This window comes from Rhincodon typus, chromosome 4 (assembly GCF_021869965.1).
Source record: "Rhincodon typus isolate 14 chromosome 4, sRhiTyp1.1, whole genome shotgun sequence".
Lineage (NCBI taxonomy): Eukaryota > Metazoa > Chordata > Chondrichthyes > Orectolobiformes > Rhincodontidae > Rhincodon > Rhincodon typus.
This window is the reverse complement of record NC_063335.1, coordinates 114,914,918-114,935,480: the sequence shown is the minus strand read 5'-3', so window position 1 is coordinate 114,935,480 and position 20,563 is coordinate 114,914,918. Positions and strand designations below refer to the sequence as shown.

The 20,563-nt window shown below is 44.3% G+C and overlaps 1 protein-coding gene across 1 annotated transcript in view; it reads left to right on the top strand.

Annotated features, from left to right (window-relative positions):
• LOC109924350 (anion exchange protein 2) overlaps nt 1-20,563 on the top strand; it is a 68,988-nt gene that overhangs the window by 23,136 nt on the left and 25,289 nt on the right. Inside the window, exons 6-10 of the mRNA XM_048595552.1 lie at nt 972-1,155; nt 5,527-5,632; nt 11,799-11,983; nt 16,943-17,159; nt 17,311-17,517. Coding sequence (XP_048451509.1) covers nt 972-1,155; nt 5,527-5,632; nt 11,799-11,983; nt 16,943-17,159; nt 17,311-17,517 — 899 coding nt within the window. The remainder of the gene's footprint in view (nt 1-971; nt 1,156-5,526; nt 5,633-11,798; nt 11,984-16,942; nt 17,160-17,310; nt 17,518-20,563) is intronic.

The window sequence follows — 20,563 nt, the reverse complement described above, 5'->3', positions numbered from 1 at the left end:
CTCCCTATCTCTGTCACCTCCTCCAGCCCCTACGCCCCTCCCTATCTCTGTCACCTCCTCCAGCCCCTACACCTCTCCCTATCTCTGTCACCTCCTCAACCTCTCTCTCTGTACTTGTACCTTCTTGAGCCCTACAACCCCTTTATCTTTTGAACTGTGACCACGATTCTAATATAGGTGTATTTTAAAACCTTAGTATTGACCAAGCGTTTGGTCAAGGCCATAATTTTTAAAAAAGATTTTTCATGGGATGTTTGGCATTGGCTTGGCCAGCATTCGTTGCCGATTGGTCATTGCCCAGAGGGCAGTTAAGAGTCAGTTACGTTACTGAGAGTCTGGAGTCACATGTGGGCCAGACTGGATAAGGTCAAATTTCCTTCCCTAAAGCACATTAGTGAAGCAGCTGGGTCTTTATGACAATCGGTAGTGGTTACATGGTCACCAATAGACTAGCTTTTTATTGTAGATTTTAATTTATTAAATTTAAATTTCACCATTTCCTGTGGTAGGATTTGAACTCTCATTTCCAGAATATTGGCCTGGGGTTCTTGATTACTAGTAACCTCAGTGACATAACCACATTACCACCACTTCCCCTCGACTTGCTGCATGATGTCAGTCTTTGATTAAAGGCTGTTGTAAAGTACCTCAGGATGTGCCCCGTGCTTAACAGGTGCCCCATGAATCGGGCCAAATGGCTTGTTTCTCCTCAGAAAATTTCCTCTTAAGAAGTACAAGGTGTTGTTGAGCTGAGAGTGGTGAGTCTTTCCAACGATAGTGATGTGTTCACTGTGTGCACTGTGAAATGAATCAATGCCAGAGAAACCTGGTGGTGATGGTGTTCTGTTCTTAACAATCACCTGAGAGGTGACAAGAGAGCAGGTTATCCTCTCCAAAAGGCCAGGAGGCAGGTGTGAAAAGGAAGGGAACAGAATGAAAAGATGAATGCTCCTCTTTGTTGATTTTTAAAGCCACCCCAATAAGGACAAGGACTTCACGTTTTCACGCAACATTTCAACATCCAGTCTGGGCTCGCTCATGTCCCATCATCACAGCCAGAACCACATCGCTCCGACCGCTGATCCCTCAGTCACCCAGCCACTGATGGACGAGAATCCTGACAACGAGACCAAAGTGACAGTGGACAGTGGCGAGGTCAGTTGGTCTTGGGGTTCTTTTTTTAACTGTGTTTTGGGGAAAGATATTGTACAGATTTAAGCTTGTCATTACTAAGAGACTTCACAGGAGCTCTGGTGTAACCCAGGATACCACCTGAGGCAGCAGCAAACAGCTTCAGTTCTTGGTCTGGATTGAATTCAGTTTGCGTGGAGATTTATGTAAGGCCACACTCATCATGTTCAGAGAAAAAGAGGGTGCTGCCAGAAATGGAGATATTTAGATGCAAGAAAAGACTAGATAGGATGGGGTTGTTTTCTTCAGAACATAAGTGAGAGCAGCAGTAGTCCATTATGCCCCTCAAACCCACCCTGCCATTTATTAAGATCATGGCTGATCTGCCCCAGGCCTCAACTCCTCGATATTTCGAAATCTATCTCTTCTTTAAATACGTTCAGTGATCTATCCTCCAGACCTGTCGGGGGTAGAGAATTCCAGACATTCACTACCCTCTAGGAGAAGAAATTCTGTAACTGTGTCTCTTGTTTAAAGGTTCCCCCTCTTGTGGAAACATCTTCTCAACATCAACCCTGTCGAGACCTCTCAGAATCTAGTATCTTCCAATAAGATTACCCTTTGTTCTTCTAAACTTGAATGAATAAAGGCCTAATTTGTTTAGCTATTCTTGATAATCAACCCTTACATCCCAGGAATCAGCCTCATAAATTCTTTTGAACTGCCTGCAATACCAGTACATCCTTTCTTAAAAAGGGGATCAAAGCTGTGTACAGTACAGCCTCATGAACACCCTGTGCAGTTGTAACAAGACTTCTTTGTTTTTAGATTCCAACCCTCTGAGCGATAAAGGCCAAAATTCCATTTGTCATCTTAGTTATTTGTTGCAGTTGCATGATAACATTTTGTTTCACACCAGATCCCTCTGCACAGCACTTTTCTGGAGTTGCTCTCCATTTAAATGATAGTTTGTCGTTTGATTCTTTGTACCAATGTGCATAACTTTGCGTTTTCCTGCATTAAACTCCATCTAACAACTTATTGCCCACTCACTCAACCCTTTGCAGATTCCTTATGTCCTCGTACCAACATGCCTTCCTATCTATTTAAGTATCATCAGCAAATTTGGATGCATTACACTCTGACCCTCCTCCAAGTCATTAATATAGATCGTAAATAATAGAGGTTCATCCCTAATTGCCCAGAGGGCAGTTAAGAGTCAACCAAGTGAGCAGTTGCTGTGGGTTTGGAGTCACATGTAGGCCAGACTGGGTAAAGATGGCTGATCTCCTTCCTGATTGACATTTGTGGACCAGGTGGGTTTTTAATGTGTTTTTTTTAACAATTCAAATCTGACTATCTGCCGTGGTGGGATTCGAACCCACATCTTCGGAACATTATCCTGGGGCTCTGGATATTATTCCAGTGACAAGACCACTGCCTCCTCAAGTTTAAAAAAAGCACTATATATTGGGGGAGAGGATTCGCATGAAGTGACATCTGGAACATTAACGAGTTAGGACAAAACAGAATAGCTAAACAGGTAATAATCAGAATGTGACAGGAAGGGACAGCGTGTACAAATATAGGATCAGTGATATAGTCAGAGTTGGGGAAAAATGACTATAAACTAACAGAGGGGTTAGAGGGAGATTTAGGAATACAAGTATGAACATTGAAATGGGAGAAAAGTATTGCAATGTAGATAAAGACATGCCGAGTGGGACAAGATCGGGTAGCAAGCTCAGCAGTAATAGTGCATCAGAGTATAAGTGAATGCATGTTGCATTTGAATCAAAACAGATGAACTGATGGTGCAAATAGAAGTGAATAGGTATGAGCTGGTAGCATTTACAGAGACATGATTGCAGAATGACATGGGACTGGGATCTGAGTGTCGAAGCGGACAGGGCATTTAGGAAGGAGACAGTAAGGACTGCAGATTGGGAAACTAGAGTCAATAAATGTGGAGCTGGAAAAGCACAGCAAATCATACAGCATCTAAGGAGCAGGGAAGTCAGCGTTTTGGGCGGAAACCCTTCATGAGGCTTTTAGGGAGGACAAGAAGCTTGGAGATGATGGAGGAATGGCTTTGTTAACACATGATGATACTAGCACAATGGAGAGGGATGACGCTAAATTCAGGAAACCAGGATGTAGAAGTAGATTGAGCAGAGATGAGGGGATAAAGGTAAAGGCAGTATGTCACATGTGGGAGTTGAGCTTGTGCCATTTAACAAGAACCATACATTAAGGAAGCAATAATGGAAGATGTCTGAAAAGTCTGGGAAAATTTTAATCTGTAAATGAACAATCAGAAAAACCAGACAAGCGAAACTAGTGTCCAGATGAGAAATTCACCAGATTTTTCAGGAATATTTTCTTAAGAACAGCAAATTCTGAAGCCAACCATAGAACGGGGCCGTACTTGACCCGATATTCTGCAACCTGATAGGAATAACTAATGAGCTTTGAGGGCACTTTGAGGGGGCAACAATCATAATACAATTGAAGTTTACATTCAGTTTTGAGAGAGAGAAGAATGAATTCAAGGCTAGTATGTTAAATATGATTCAAGGTAGTTATGAGGCATGAAAGTGGAGCTAGCTAAAGTAAACTGGCAAGTTAGATTGTTGTGATTGTGGTTCATTAGAACCATAAATGGAACATGAGGTAGATGGAGGGCAAACTTGAACGGGAAATACGTTGTGCGTCCTCTCAGCTCCACAGTCGGTCCTGGACTGCGTCTCCTAGTTCCCATGTAGGATCACCTGACCCACTCACTTAAAGGGACCAGACCACATAACTACGTACATAACACAATAAGGGGATAGGTCGTTAGACAATGGCAGACATTGAAGGAGATATTTCAGAATGCTTCGAAATTCCAATGAGGATAAGAAATCAAAAGTGGGGACGCATCTAATGTTTTAATGAAGATCTGTAGTTCAGGTTGCAGTTGGAGTTATTGGTTGGTTTGCTGAGCTGACTGGTTTTCATGCAAATGTTTCGTCTCCCTTCTAGGTGACATTGTCAGTGCAGTGTAGCCTCCTTTGGAGCTCTGTTGCTGTGTCCCGCTCTGAATTTATATGGTCGGGTCTGTCATGGTGGGCAGTCTTGTTTCAGGTTTTGTACCGTAGTGGTATGTAGATGGGGTCTATTTCAACATGTTTGTTAATTGCATTGGTGGTTGAAAATCAGGCCCCCAGGAATTCTCGTGCTTGTCTTTGTCTCGCTTGTCCTAGTACTGTAACTTTGTCCCAGTCTAATTGATGTCCCTCTATGTTCCATACCCACGATGAGCAGGACAAATGTGATATATAAAATACCATGCAACAACTGCAAGAAACACTACATAGGACAGACGGGCAGGAAACTCACCACCAGGATACATGAACACCAACTCGCAGCAAAACAGCACGACCAATTCTCCCTTGTTTCAATACACTCCGACATAGAAGGACATCAGTTTGACTGGGACAAAGTTACAGTACTAGGACAAGTGAGACAAAGACAAGCATGAGAATTCCTGGAGGCCTGGTTTTCAATCACCAATGCAATTAACAAACATGTTGAAATAGACTCCATCGACATACCAGTACGGTACAAAACCGTAAACAAGACTGCCCACCATGACTGACCAGGCCATATATGTTCAGAGTGGGACAGAACAATAGTGCTTCAATGGAGGCTACACAGCACTGACGATGTCACCTAGAAGGGCGATGAAACTTTTGCATGAAAACCAGTCAGCTCAGGGACCCATAATCTGTAGTGCATTAAGAAAGTCCAAGATAGTATCAAGTTTAAAGAAAAATCATATAATTCTGTAAAGGTGGGTAGCAGGTGAGAAGATTGGGCACAGTATGGAAAAAAAAGTGACTAAAAAATTAATAGGAAGGGAAAATTTAGAGTACAAAAGAAAGCTAGCTAAAGATGTAAAGACAGATATGAAGAGTTTCTACAGCTATTCAAAAATTGAAAGAATTAATTATTGAATGTTAGTCCTGTAGATGATGGGGCTAGGAAACTAATAATGGAAAATATAGAGATGGCAGATGAACTGAACAAGTATTTTGCTGTTATGTTCAATAGTGGATAGAAGTAGCAGGAAAATATATCATAAATAGGTGATATTCTGGTTGGCAACAAACTATACACTACAGTGATCAGGCCTGGGATCTCAGCCTTTTTATATATATATTTCTGCTACTGAAGCGAGGAGAAAGGAAGATAAAAAGCCAGTTAGCCTGACATCAGTCATCACCAAAGTGTTGAAAACTGAGATTAAGGAAGTCTGATAATTTGTTTTGGTGCGCTCTGACATCTCTCTCCCTCTTTACGCTGGTAACTGGTCAAGCCTCTGTCTCTAACCTGTTTCTCTGCTTTTTACAGAAGGAATGTCCACTTTCGGCAGAGATGACAAGATCAAGGTCGAAGCACGAGCTCAAACTGCTCGAGAAAATCCCGTACAATGCAGAGGCCACAGTTGTACTTGTCGGTAAGAGAAACGCACTCTGATTTTCCATTCACCCAGGTATCTGTGGGCCCAGTGTAAAGGAACATTAAGCTGTATCTAACCCCATGCTGTACCTGTCCTGGGAGTATTTGATAGGGACAGTGCAGCGTTATGATCCCAGCTGATGTTGTGACCGGTAAGTCAGATCCCAGACAGAAATCTACTTAATCGATCATATTCTGATTTTTTTTTTATTTAACAAGGTAATCTTTCACTGAAATGCAACCACACAATACTGCAGAGTTTAGCAAATATTTCTGTAATAATTCACCAGTCCAAGGGAAGAATATTTTCCATTGTCCTCTGGAAAATGGCACAGGCTGATGATACCCTAACTGACAGTCTCATATATTGGTACAAACCCTTATGGGTGTTAAATGTGGCATACTTCTGGGAATCCTCATCCAACTGCAATAGTAAACAGCGTGGCTCATGTCCAGCTTCGTGAAGGACAGCAGCAGCACCCCCCAGCTTCATGCATAAATCCTCTGTGCGAGGGACTTGGTATTTATCCAGTTGGGAGAAGCGGTTTACTGTTTGATTAAAAATCCCCACAAAGGTGACCTGATCCATCGAGCTTCACAATCGGTACAACCGGTGCTGCCCATTCCACAAACTGAACCGGTTTGGTAATTCTTTTGCTTTCCAGCCTCCTGATTCCTGCCTCTACTTCTGCACAAAAGCAAATGGCACTGAGTAGGCCTTGCAGAATCATGGAATTGCTTCCTGGTCATCATGCAAGGTGGCCTTGGCTCCTTTAATAGTCCCTAGACCTTCCTGACAAACTCTAGGCTTTTAATTAGGACTTCACTCAGGCAGTCATTTTCTAATCAAGAAATGTTATGCCAATTTACGTGAATCTTTCTCAACCAATTTCACTCCATCAAGTTTGGGTCCAAGTCTTTTACTGCAATCAGTTGCTTCTCGTAAGAGACCAGAACTGAAGTTGTACCCTTTATCTGTAAAGGCTCCCTTGTGTAGGTTCTCAGTCTAGCTGAGGCCTTATGCAAACTTAAGGGTTGGAGCCCAGAACAAATTTTGTTAGACTGGTTTTGCAATCACTGAAATGGCTGCACTGGTGTTGAGCTCCATGAGAATTTGGTGACAATTTAACCAGACATTTGTTTTGATTAGCTCTGATTTGGATATTACTAAGCAATTTAAATGTTCTCAACCAGATATATATGTGGACTTTCCAGGGTATGCAGGGGAGGTGATGGCCTAGTGGTATTGTCACTGGACTTCTAATCCAGAGACTCAGATAATGTTCTGGGAACCTGGGTTCGAATCCCACCACGGTGGAATTTGAATTCAATAAAATATGTGGAGTTAAGAATCTAATGATGACCATGAATCCATTGTCGATTGTTGGAAAAACGCATCTGGTTCACTAATGTCCTTTAGGGAAGGAAGCTGCCATCCTTACCTGGTCTGGCTTACATATGACTCCAAACCCACAGCAATGTGGTTGACTCTGAAATGCCCTTCTGGGCAATTAGGGATGAGCAATAAATGCTGCCTAGCCAGCAACGCCCTCATCCCATGAATGAATAAAGAAAAAAAAATTTGCACATTGTCGGGTAGATACCAGTGTTATAACTGTACTAGAACAGCTTGGCTCGGGGAGCGACAAGTTCTGGAGCACAAGTCTTCAGAACGTTGTCAGGGCCCATTTGCAGTATCCAGTGTTTCTTGATATCATGTTGGATGAATTGAATTGGCTGAAGACCGGTAACTGTAATGCTGGGGACCACTGGAGGAGGCCGAGATGGATCATCCATTCATTAATCATTAATTCTTCATACCAGAGTATCGGCATCTCATTAAGGATTAAACCAAAGTCACATGCCCCTGCCAGTCGTCTTAACCTTGTCAAAAATGCCGATACAGATTCCTCTGGTTCTTGAATTGCTGAGTAAAACTGATAGCATCTCAGAATTAAAGAAGGCGTGGGGTCGTAATATTCCGCAACTAAGTCCATCAACTCTTGAAAAGTTTTCATATCTGGTGCCTCAGGGAAAGTTAGGCTCCTAATAACCGAAACAGCTGCAGGTCCACAAGCCATCAGGATAATTACTTGTTGCTTTTCATCTGTCCCAATGTCATTTACCTGGAAAAAATAATGCATTCTTTCCACATACTGGGCCCAGTCTTCACCAGCAGGATCGAATGAGTCAAGCTTCCCAAATAATGGCATTCTCACCCAAACTCAAAGATGACTGTCGCGAGCGAATGTCTTCAGGACCATGCTTTTCTCTGGTTGTCACTGAAATAACTCCACAGAAGTCAGTACCCCATCACCCAGTCATCCTTTATTTACACATGGAGAGTCCTTGTCGCTAATCCAGCTGCCTGAGAGCCAGCTCTCAGAGTGAGCAAAACTTCTGATACTCCTGTTTATATCTGTCATCCAGGGCTCCCTGATTGGACCTTATTAACAGCCCCAATCAGGGAACACATATCCTATGAGTTGACCTCACTACAAACACAACAGTCTTTTGTAAGCAAATTCAAAGCAAATAATTAATGGAAGGTTGTGACTGATTAGGGAGAGAAAAAAAAATATCTTGTGGAGGCAAAGGGCTTGAGTGAGCTATTGACTGAGTAGTGTAGATCAGTCTTCACAGAAGAAGCGATGGGGTTCGTACACAGTAAGGTGGTGCTGGAGAAGTAGAGATGTTGGACAGGACAAAATAGATTAAAGGATGGCTTGAAATAGGATTACATATGCCCAAATTGACAAAGCAGTTCTCCAATTCCTGAATGCAATTCCTACAGCCCATGAAATATAGGACCAGCTGTGCTCCTAGCAAGCTAGGAGAGGGGAGGCGATGGCCTAATGGTAGTATCGCTGAGCTGCTAATCCAGAGGCCCAGTTAAAATTCTGGAGACTGGGATTCAAATCTTACCATGACAGTAAAAGTCTGGAATGAAGAGTCTAATGAAATGAGACTATGAAACCATTGTCGATTGTTGGAAAAACCCATCTGGTTCACTAATGCCCTTTAGGCAAGGAAATTGCCATCTTCACCTGGCCTGGCCTACAAGTGACTGCAGACCCACACTTAATTTCGTTAGGACTGGGCAATAAATGCTGGTTTAGCCAGCGACACCCTAGTCCCATGAATGAATTTATAAAAAGCTGCTCCAGTGCAGCTAGTACACTCGCATCCTTCCGACAATGTGGAAAATTGCCCAGGTAAGTCTTGAACACTCAATACAGGACGATACCAGCCCAGCCATTTACCACTCTGTCATTCTACTGTCGATCATCAGTAAAGTGATGTCCACAGATCAGCACTTGCAAAGGAACAACCCATTCATGTTCTGCCAGGACCACTCAGTTCCTGACCTCATTTCACCCTTGGTCCAAGCAGAGACAAAAGAGCTGAATTGCGAGCATCTTTTGCAATACGTGGGCTCCTGGAAGTGTTGGTCACAGACCGGGCCATCATTTACCAGTAGAGAATTTTAGTATTTCCTCAAGTTGAATGGCCTTTGGCAGATACGAACAATAGCCAATATGTCCAATAGCCTGGCAGAAAGATCAGTCCAAACTTTGAAGGCGAGCTTAAAGAAGCAGCTTACAGCTTCACTCCCGGTTCATATTTGATTATAGGATCACCCCCCATGCAACTACAGGGATAGCTCTAGCAGAGTTGCTAATGGGGAAAGATTCCACATCAGGTTAAATCTGATCTTCCAGGATTTGGGGAGGAGGGTGAAACAGCATCAGGAACACCTGTGTCGGACACAAGACTCCATTCAGGAGGAGAAACAGTTTACCTCAGGGGAGAGATAGTAGGAGCTGCTGATGCTAGAGAATCTGAGATAACAATGTGTAGAGCTGGATGAACACAGCAGGAAGGGTCTAGACCCGAAACGTCAGCTTTCCTGCTCCTCTGATGCTGCTTGGCCTGCTGTGTTCATCCAGCTCTGCACTTTGTTATCTCTTACTTCACGGGATAAAGTTTGGTGTCAAAACCATGGAAATGGCCCTGCATAGGTAAGAGGCATGGTCAACGCGAAGTCAGGTCTCATGACATACTAAGTTCGGGTAGCTGAGATCCTGAACAAGTACGTGGACCACATGAAAGCTGCAAACTTGCAAATGGAGCAGGAGCAAAACATACCTGGCCCCTTAGAACAGCTGGAAATACCTTGAAACCTTGACTGCCTGTCGAAGAGAGTGAATTTCTTTCGAGATGCTCTGGACACAAGAGGCGGACTACGGTCTGGTACAAGCCACCCATATCTAAGGCTGTGTCGGAGGAACCAGACCTGGTATGAAAATGCCCCGAGATAGGCTTCAAGAGAAGGAACAGGCCAACGTCCCTGGACTTAGAGGGGGAGGGATGTAGTGATTGTAACGAGGTCAGCCAAGCGCACCTCATAGAATATGAGTTACAAAAACAGAAGTTGCTGGAAAAGCTCAGCAGGTCTGGCAGCATCTGTGAAGAAAAATCAGAGTTAATGTTTCAGGTCCAGTGACCCTTCTTCAGAACTGATGGTAGCTAGGAAATGTTTGGTTTACATGCAGAAGATAGGGTGGGTGTGAAGGGGGTAAGGAGTAAATGATTGGTGGGGATAGAGCCCAAAGAGAGAGAAGAACAATTGGATAGACAAAGGAGTTGTTAATTATCTGGCTAGGAGGGTGAATTGCTGTTAATGGGGACTGTTAGTGACTAACAATATGTAGTGTGTAATGGCAGGCTATGTGATAACAAGGCCTGGTGAGTGGCGCAGGGGGCTAGGACATGGGAGAGTTAAGGCCCTAAAATTATTAAACTCGATATTGAGTTCAGAGGGCTGCAGGATACCCAAGCGAAAAATGAGGTGGTGTTCTTCCAGCTTGTGCTGAGCTTCGCTGGAAAACTGCAGCAAACCAGAGATAGAGATGTTGGCCAGGCAACAGGATGGTGTGTTAAAGTGGCAGGCAACCAGAATTCAGGATTTTTTTTTTGCAGGCAGAACGTAGATTGTCTGCGAAGCGGTCACCCAGTCTATGCTTTGTTTCCCCAAGGTAGAGGAGACCGCATTGTGAGCAGCGAATGCAGTAGACTAGATTGTTGGAAGTGCAGGTGAAGTGCTGCTTCACCTGGAAGGTGTGTTTAGGCCCTTGAATACCGGGAAGGGAGGAGGTAAATGGGTAGGTGTTAGACTTTTGCGGTTGCAGCGGAAGGTGCCGTGGAGCTGTAGGGAGTGAAGGAAGAGTGGACCAGGGTGTGCCAGAGGGAATGGTCCCTGCGGAAGGCAGGTAAGGGAATATAGATCGAGTTCCTGATCAGGGCTGTTAACCTGGTCCAATCAGGAAGTCCTGGCTGACATATAAAGAAGAATGTTAGGGGTTCTGTTCACTCTGAGAGCTGGTTCTGAGGCAGCTGGATCAGTGTGAAGTACTATGCACGTGTAAATAAAGGGTGACTTGATGAAATACCAGCCTTTGTGGAGTTATTTCAAAGACCTTTGGATTGTTTTTAGATGACTTAAGAATCATTCATCCTTTTCTTTAGTCTTGTAGTGTTCTTTATCACGTTCCTGGTGTTCTACTGAATTCTGTGCCTGATGTTAATCAGAAACTTTTTTCTATTTAATGTTAATCCTTATTTTCTTTATCATCCAGGGTGCACTAGCTTTGAATCTCTCATCTTTCCTCCTTCTGAGAATATGTTTGGTTTGTACAGAGACTATCTTCTTTACTCTGTATCTAACCCCATGCTATACCTGTTTTGGAAGTATTTGATGAGGCAGTCTAGAAGGAGCTTTACTCTGAAACTAACCCCTGTTGTACTCGATCTGGGTGTATTTAATGGGGACAGTGTAGAGGGAGCTTTATCTAACTTTATCTAACGGTATCTAACTCAGTGCTATACCTGTCCTTGGAGAGTTTGCTGGCAACAGTGTAGAGGGAATTTTATTCTTTATCTAACCCTGTGAAGTAACTGGCCTGGGAGTGTTTAATGGGAACTATGCAGAGGCAGCTTTGCTCTGAATCTAATTAATGTTTTACATGCTTTGAGACATTTTGATGGGACATTTCAGACAGAATTTTACTTTGTATTGAATAAGTTTCCCTGTGTGTGTTTTTTATCCTCTGCCTTTGAGGCACATTGTGATGGTGAGATTGTCACCTTTTGTTTCCCTTCAGGCTGTGTTGAGTTTCTTGACCATCCGACTATGGCGTACGTGCGCTTAAAGACCGCAGTGGAGCTCGAGTCAGTGCTGGAGGTTCCTGTCCCTGTCCGGTTCCTTTTCATCCTGTTGGGACCAAGCACAAGTAACATGGACTACCATGAGATTGGACGCTCCATCTCCACCCTGATGTCGGACAAGGTAACAGTGTGAAACCGTCCTGGAAAATGTACCTGACTGGGGCATGAGGACACTCACCCACTTTATGTCATCAATCTAGAAAGATGCAGATGGTACACTGTGATTCTTAAACCTTTGTTGCTCACATGGTCATTGAGATAGGTAGAAGCACTGCAGCAGCTGCAGAACAGATTTACAAATTGGTTATTAGAACAGACAACGTCACCCTTGCATTGTGAAATGCATTTGACTCCTGTACCACTGATCTTTAATGCAGACATGTCTAACAGATGATGAACCTTTTTGAGGAGGCACAGGCTCTTTTCTCCAGAAAAGCAAAGGTTGAAGTGATCTTGAATATTATGGAGCAATTTCTTGGGGCAGACATCAAGAAGATATTTACCCTTGTGGGGAGACCGAGACTAAAGACCATCAAGGCATAGTCATTAACAAATCTGATGGCAAATTCAGGAGGAATCCTGAGATAGAGGAATAAATATTTATACGAAGTGATTGAGGGTAATACACATGCGCTTTAGGGGCAGGTAAATAAGCACATCAGGAAAAAAAACGATCAAAAAATCAACACGCTGTTACGGTAAGGTGAAGCAGGGTGAGGATCTGTGTCTGAAATGTAAACACTGGTAAGGACCAGTTCAGCTGAGTGGCCTATTTCTGTCCTGTATATTCCTCCTAATTTGAAGGACTTATGCCATGCAATGATCATTCTGAGTATAAGAACTTTTTATCATTTTGGTTTGGTATGGTACTGGGGATCTGGGTGAGAGATCAGTCGTACTGAGTGGACCTCATGAGGCAATGTGTTCCCTTTCCTCAAAGACATGATTAATCTATTTGTTTTGACTAAAATCCTTCTGCTGTGATAGTGTTGTTTACAGACATTGAATATAATTTGACCTGGTGGAATTTGAACCCTCAATATTATGGCACTGGAATAGAATCAGGAATAATAACCTGCCACTGGCACACATGAAGTTGTTCCTGACACCTTTCTAAAAGGGTCCAGGGGGTGCTTTTTAAGGGGACTCGTTTACTGACACTAAAGTAATGAGAGGATTTTGACCCTTGGTTTTCAGATCACAGTACCCTTGTGAAGTTTACAGTCTTATTACTGAGCAAATTAAACAGGAATTTCTGTACGTTCCAGCTCGCTCATTTGCTTGATAATAGGACTCAAATTCACTGGGTTATTGTTTGAAGCCCCACATAGTGTTATGAGTTTGTTTTTACATATTTTAAGTAGTTTTTTACATCTTTGTATCAATTACTGGGGAAAAATACCAACTGTTACTTCAGGCACTTGGAGACAGTGAGAATTTAGATACTGGAAGCTAGAGTTAATAAATGTGGAGTTTCGGCCTGAAACGTTGACCTCCCTGACTCTCAGATGCTGTCTGACCTGCTGTGCTTTTCCAGCTCCACATTTACTGTCCCTCCAGGCGTCTTGTAATCACTACTGGAATTGAAAAGCGGGATTGCTTTATTTAATAATTTGCAAGCCTTTGCCTTAAATAAAATGTTTGCTCATAGAGGACGTCCATAATTTTGGAAAGATACCAGTTTGCAAGAGAAATGGCAGATGGTAGAATTTGAATTCAATAAATATCTGGAATTAAGAATCTAATGATGACCGTGAATCCATTGTCGATTGTCGGAAAAACCCATCTGGTTCACTAATGTCCTTTAGGGAAGGAAACTGCCATCCTTACCTGGTCTGGCCTACATGTGACTCCAGACCCACGGCAATATGGTTGACTCTGAACTGTCCTCTGGATAATTAGGAATGGGAATAAATGCTGCCTGGTCAGCGATGCCCCTCAACCTGTGAATGAATGATTTTTTTAAAAATGCATCTTTCAGTGACAGAAGTCAGAGCTCCACTTAAAGGCATCTCTCACATTAAACAGTTACAGAGTCTGACACCAGTGCAGCATCTGCGAATGTAATGCAGAGTCATAGTGGCACAGAATGAAGTCATTCGGTCTATCAAGACGACATTAGCTCTCTCCAGAGTAAACCAGTCAGTCCCATCCTCCTGCTGTAACCTCATATTCTTGCAAGTTTGTTTCCCATCCAGTTGCCTTTTGAAATCATTCATTGTCTCCAGCTTCCTTGTCAGCAGCTCAGTCTGTGTCATTGCCATCCACTGATTAGGAAATTTCTTTCTCACCAGCACCACCCTCAATATCCCTTTGCTCCAAGGACAGCTTCTTTAAATTACCCCATCATTAAAATACTCAGCCGTGACTTCCAGAGTTTGCATGGACAGAAAATATTCCCTTTGTGTAAGCAGAGCCAACACTTGTAAATGCAGGGACCAGAAACACCTGGTTAGATTGTCTCCATTTCCTGGAGAGAAATAAAGTCAGGATTTATCAGTCCTTCGAATGACTTGAATTGGCAGGGGTTCCTGGTGGGAGATTTAAAATCTGAAAGAACGAGTACTATCAATCCTAAACATATACCGGATCAAAAGAAAACAGCCCACAGCCAGAAATGCATCATAACCCTGTCATGGGGAATACTAGTGTAGTGGGAATGTTATTGGGATACAGGAGTTCAAGTTCACATTATCAGAATGGAAGTGATATATTTTATCACTTAATGGTAAGGTCCTAGGAAGTGTTGCTGAACGAAGCAACCTTGGAGTGCAACTTCATTGTTCCTTGAAAGTGGAGTTCCAGGTTGACAAGATAGTGAAGAATGCGTTTGGTATACTTGCCTTTATTGGTGAGAGCATTGAGTATAGGAGTTGGGAGGTCATATTGCAGCTGTACAGGACATTGGTTAGGCCACTTTTGGAATGCTACATTCAATTCTGGTCTCCCTGCCATCGGAAAGATGTTGTTAAACTTGAAAGCGTTCAGAAAATTTTACAAGAATGTCACCTGGCTTGGAGATTTTGAGCTATAGGGCGAGGCTGAATAGACTGTGAGGCTGTTTTCCCTGGAGCGCCTGAGGCCAAGTGTCAACCTTTTAGAGCTTTATAACATCATAAAGGTCATGGATAGAGTGAATAGCCAAAGTCTTTCCCCAGGATAGTGGAGTCCAAAATTAGAGGGCATAGGTTTAAGGTGAGATGGGAAAGAGTTAAAAGGGACCTAAGGTGCAACTTTTTCACACACAAGGTGGTGCGTGCATGGAATGAGCTGCCAGAGGAAGTGGTGGAAGCTGGTACAATTACAACATTTAAAAGGCATCTGGATGTGAGCATGATAGAAAGGGTTTGGAAGGATATTGGCTAAATGCTGGCAAAGGGACTAGATTAATTTAGGATATCTGTTGGAGTGGACTAGTTGGACTGAAGGGTCTAATTCCATGCTGTACATCTCTATGACTCTTAAGTACTCTAGAGACCCAGGTAATGCAGTACAACTAAAAGACTGGTATCTACCTAACAATGTGGAAAATAGCCCACAAAAAGCAGGACATTCCTATCCAGCCAACTACCACAGAATCAGTTTATTCTCAATCATCAGTAAAATCATTGAAAAGGTCACTGACAGTGCTACCACCCTTTATCAGCATCTACCCTCTCCCATGCTAGTTCTCCCCCTCCTCTTCTGTTTCATTCATTGTTTAAGGGGTTGGCCATTTAAAACCGAGATTAGGCAAAACATTTTCTCTGAGGGTCTTGAGAATTGTCTTCTTGAAACAGTGAAGCAAAGTCCTTGAATATATTTAAGGCAGAGATGGCTAGATTCTTGTTAAGCAATGGGGTGTATATAATAGAGTCATTGAGATATACCGCGCAGAAATGGACCCTTTGGTCTAACTTGTCCATGCTGACCAAATATCCCATATAAATGTGGTCCCATTTGCCAGCATTTGGCCATATCCCTCTAAACCCTTCCTATTCATATATCCATCCAGATGCCTTTTAAATATTGTAATTGTACCAGCCTCCACCACTTTTTCAGGCTGCTCATTCTATACACACACCACCCTCTGTGTGAAAAAAATTGCCCCTTGGGTCTCTTAAATTTTACCCGCTCTCACCTTTAGCCTATGCTCTCTCATCTTGGACTCACTAACCCAGGGAAAAGACCTTGTCTATATACCCTATCAATGCTCCTCATGATTTTATAAACCCTTATAAGGTCACCGCTCAGCCATCAATGCTCCAGGGAAAATAGCCCAAGGCTACTCAGTCTCTCCCTATAGCTCAAACCCTCCAGCCCTGTCAACATCCTAGTAAATCTTCTCTGATCCCTTTTAAGTTTCACAATATCGTTCCTATAGCAGGGAGACCAGAGTTGCACGTGTTCCAATAGTGGCTGAACCAATGTCCTATACAGCCGCAATATGACCTCCTAAATCCTATATTCAATGCACTAACCAATAAAGGCAAGCATACCAAATGCCGCCTTCACTATCCTATCTACCTGCAACTCCACTTTCAAGGAAAGTTTATTGAGCTGCTGGCTGGTTGCTTATATTGCTTATATCCTAAATATTTCCTAATGTTTAAATGCAAAGTTCAGTTGTTAACATGTTTAATGTGAAATACAGTTGTCTATGATCAAAGTATATACCCTGCCATCTTGTGCAGTACCTTACTTGGTTCATTTTCATTACATTTTGAGTAGTCCATCAGATATGTTAAAATGAAAACGCTTGTATAGATTTATATGGAATATCTGTGCAGTGGACTGTTTAAATATAGAAATCATTTGCAATAGGGAGATGAACCAAAAGGCATTTTCAATTTTACATACAGCTAGAACTGGATCTTGAAAGTTGGAACAAATTCGAATTTGTGTAAATGTTAACCATATCGATAAGATTATCAGAGGAAGGTTGGAGTGTTGATTTGAGGTTACTGTTAGGTCAGCCATGGTGTTATTGAAAGGTGGAGCAGCTTTGAGGGGCTGAATGGCCTGTTCCTGTTTTTATGTCTCACGGTTCTCTTGCACAATCCCTTCTTTCTGTGAGTTGTGCTCTGCTTTTGTCTTACAGAATTTCCACCGGGCTGCTTACCAGGCAGATGATCGAAATGACTTGTTAAGTGCAATCAATGAGTTCCTAGACAGCAGTATTGTCATTCCTCCCTCTGATGTCCCTGGGGAGGAGCTGCTGCTATCTGTTGCTCAGTTCCAGCGCAAGATGTTGAAGAAGCGACAGGCGAAAGAGGATAAGGTGCTGGCCAAGGAGATCAAGATTCAGGAGGAGCGAGGTAGGCAGCCAAAGAACCTGGGTGTAGGCTGTTAAAACACAGCCTGCTGAAAGGGTGCAGAGGTTTGAATGGGGAACCATCATCATGTCCCACTTTGAGCTGAGTTTTCCACACTCTGGTTTTTACTCACTTGGCCTCTTGTTCCTTCCAGCTGTCCTGAAACCAAAGAAGCCAGAAGAGGAAGACCCCCTCAGAAGGTCAGGGAAACCTTTTGGTGGAGTTGTCCGAGACGCACGCCGGAGGTACCCCTGCTATGTCAGTGACTTCAAGGATGCTCTGAACCCCCAGTGCATGGCTGCCATCATCTTCATTTACTTTGCTTGTCTGTCGCCAGCCATCACCTTTGGAGGATTACTCGGTGAGAACTTTTACTTCTGTCATCTAGGTTGAATGGTTTGTGAATGGAGTCACTGGGGAAAAGACAAGAGTCTCTGTAGTGCCTTTCACACTCCCAGGATGTCTCAAAGGGCTTGGTGGCCAATTAAACGAAGTATAATCATTGTTGCAGTGCAAGAAACAGTTCAGTGGTTCAAGATAGCAGCTCTCCAGGACCCTCTTAAGGGCAGTTGTGGATTATCATCAAATGCTAGCCTTGCCATCGAAGCCCACATTCAGTGAAATGTCTGTACAAAAAAAACCTTACCAATCGTTCTGCAAACCGCAAATTTTGTATATTGCTACATGCTAATACTGAGAGATTGGTATTTTATTTATTTATTTTATATTGGTTTGCAAGCGAACCTTGGCAACTGCACATGGAAGAGAATTACCCTAAATTCCATCCTGTCTTATGTCGTTAGCAACAAACAGCCTCTGAGTAAACATTACCTCATTAATGATGTTCTCAAAAACAAAGAAAGAATAAAGGAGGGCTGAACAGACCGCTGATATTTTATGGAGAGTGTGTTGTACAGCTGGTGAACAGTATGCTGGAGAATGCAATAGATCTCAAAGCGGTTTGTTCATTCCTACTCCACATGCTCAGCAGAGCTCATCATCTGTTCCAATTGCATGAATAGACAATGAGGGTTAGTTCAGGTGACCTCCCACCCATGGCCTCCAACCTCATCGTTCCCCAACCCCACACTGCCCGCTTCTATCTCCTTCCCAAAATCCACAAACCTGAATGCCCTGGTCGACCCATTGTCTCCGCCTGCTCCTGCCCCACCGAACTGATCTCCAACTATCTGGACTCCATTTTCTCCCCCTTGGTCCAGGAACTCCCGACCTATGTCCGTGACACCACCCACGCCCTCCACCTCCTCCGGAACTTCCAATTCCCCGGTCCCCAACACCTCATCTTTACCATGGACGTCCAGTCCCTCTACACCTACATTCCCCATGCAGATGGCCTAAAGGCCCTCCGCTTCTTCCTGTCCCGCAGGCCCGACCAGTCCCCCTCCACTGACACCCTCATCCGCTTAGCCAAACTTGTCCTCACCCTCAACAACTGCTCTTTCAATTCCTCCCACTTCCTACAGACAAAGGGGGTAGCCATGGGTACCCGCATGGGCCCAAGCTACGCCTGCCTCTTTGTAGGTTATGTGGAACAATCCCTCTTCCGTACCTACACCGGCCCTAAACCCCACCTCTTCCTCCGTTACATTGATGACTGTATCAGTGCCGCCTCATGCTCCCACGAGGAGCTCGAACAGTTCATCCACTTCACCAACACCTTCCACCCCAACCTTAAGTTTACCTGGACCATCTCTAATACCTCTCTCCCCTTCCTGGACCTCTCTGTCTCCATATCAGGCAACCACCTAGAAACCGATATTCATTTCAAGCCCACCGACTCCCACAGCTACCTAGAATACTCCTCCTCCTACCCACCTTCCTGCAAAAATGCTATCCCCTATTCCCAATTCCTTCGCCTCCGCCGCATCTGCTCCCAGGATGAGGCATTCCACTCCCGTACATCTCAGTTGTCCTCGTTTTTCAAGGATCGTAACTTCCCCCCCCCCCGCAGTGGTCGAGAACGCCCTCAACCGTGTCTCCCACATCTCCTGCAACTCATCCCTCACATCCCGTCCACGCAATAAGAACCAAAAAAGAATCCCCCTCGTCCTCACGTACCACCCCACCAACCTCCGGATCCAACGCATCATCCTCCGACACTTCCACCATCTGCAATCCGACCCCACCACCAAAGACATCTTTCCCTCCCCACCCTTATCTGCTTTCCAGAGGGACCACTCTCTCTGTGACTCCCTTGTCCGCTCCACACTCCCCTCCAGCCCCACCACACCTGGCACTTTTCCCTGCAACTGCACGAAGTGCTACACCTGACCCCATACCTCCTCCCTCACCCCCATCCCAGGCCCCAAGAAGACTTTCCACATCAAGCAGATGTTCACCTGCACATCTGCCAATGTGGTATACTGCATCCGCTGTGGCTTCCTCTATATCGGGGAAACCAAGCGGAGGCTTGGGGACCGCTTTGCAGAACACCTACGCTCGGTTCGCAATAAACAACTGCACCTCCCAGTCGCGAACCATTTCAACTCCCCCTCCCATTCCTCAGATGACATGTCCATCCTGGGCCTCCTGCAGTGCCACAACGATGCCACCCGAAGGTTGCAGGAACAGCAAATCATATTCCGCTTGGGAACCCTGCAGCCCAATGGTATCAATGTGGATTTTACAAGTTTCAAAATCTCCCCTCCCCCTACTGCATCCCTAAACCAGTCCAGCTCGTCCCCGGCTCCCTAACCTGTTCTTCCTCCCACCTATCCCCTCCTCCCACCTCAAGCCACACCTCCATCTCCTACCGACCAACCTCATCCCGCCCCCTTGACCTGTCTGTCCTCCCTGGACTGACCTATCCCCTTCCTAACTCCCCACCTACACTCACCTTTACTGGCCCCATCCCCGCCTCTTCGACCTGTTTGTTTCCTCTCCACCTAACCTCTCCTCTCTTCATCTTCTATCCGCCTCCCACTCTCTCCCTATTTATTTCGGAACCCCCTTCCCCTCCCCCTTTTCTGATGAAGGGTCTAGGCCCGAAACGTCAGCCTTTCTGCTCCTATGATGCTGCTTGACCTGCTGTGTTCATTCAGCCCTGCACCTTGTTGTCTCGGATTCTCCAGCATCTGCAGTTCCTACTATCTCTAGTTGTGATAATGCCTTTGTAGGGTAGCCAACCGCAGCTCAGTGTCTTTGCTGACACACAGAGAGGGGTCAGTTTGGGTGAGAAATCAGAGGAAGTGTCACATTGTGGGCCCATCCTGACCTTAACAATGGCATGGATAGAGGGAAGCTCATCAATTACCCTGGATTTGGTATGGATGGGTCTGTGGATGTAATGTTTACCCAGGTGGGTGTGGGTTTGCTGTGCAATATATACCCAGCTGTGGGTTTACCGTGCAATATTTACCCAGCTGTGGGTTTACAGTGCAATATTT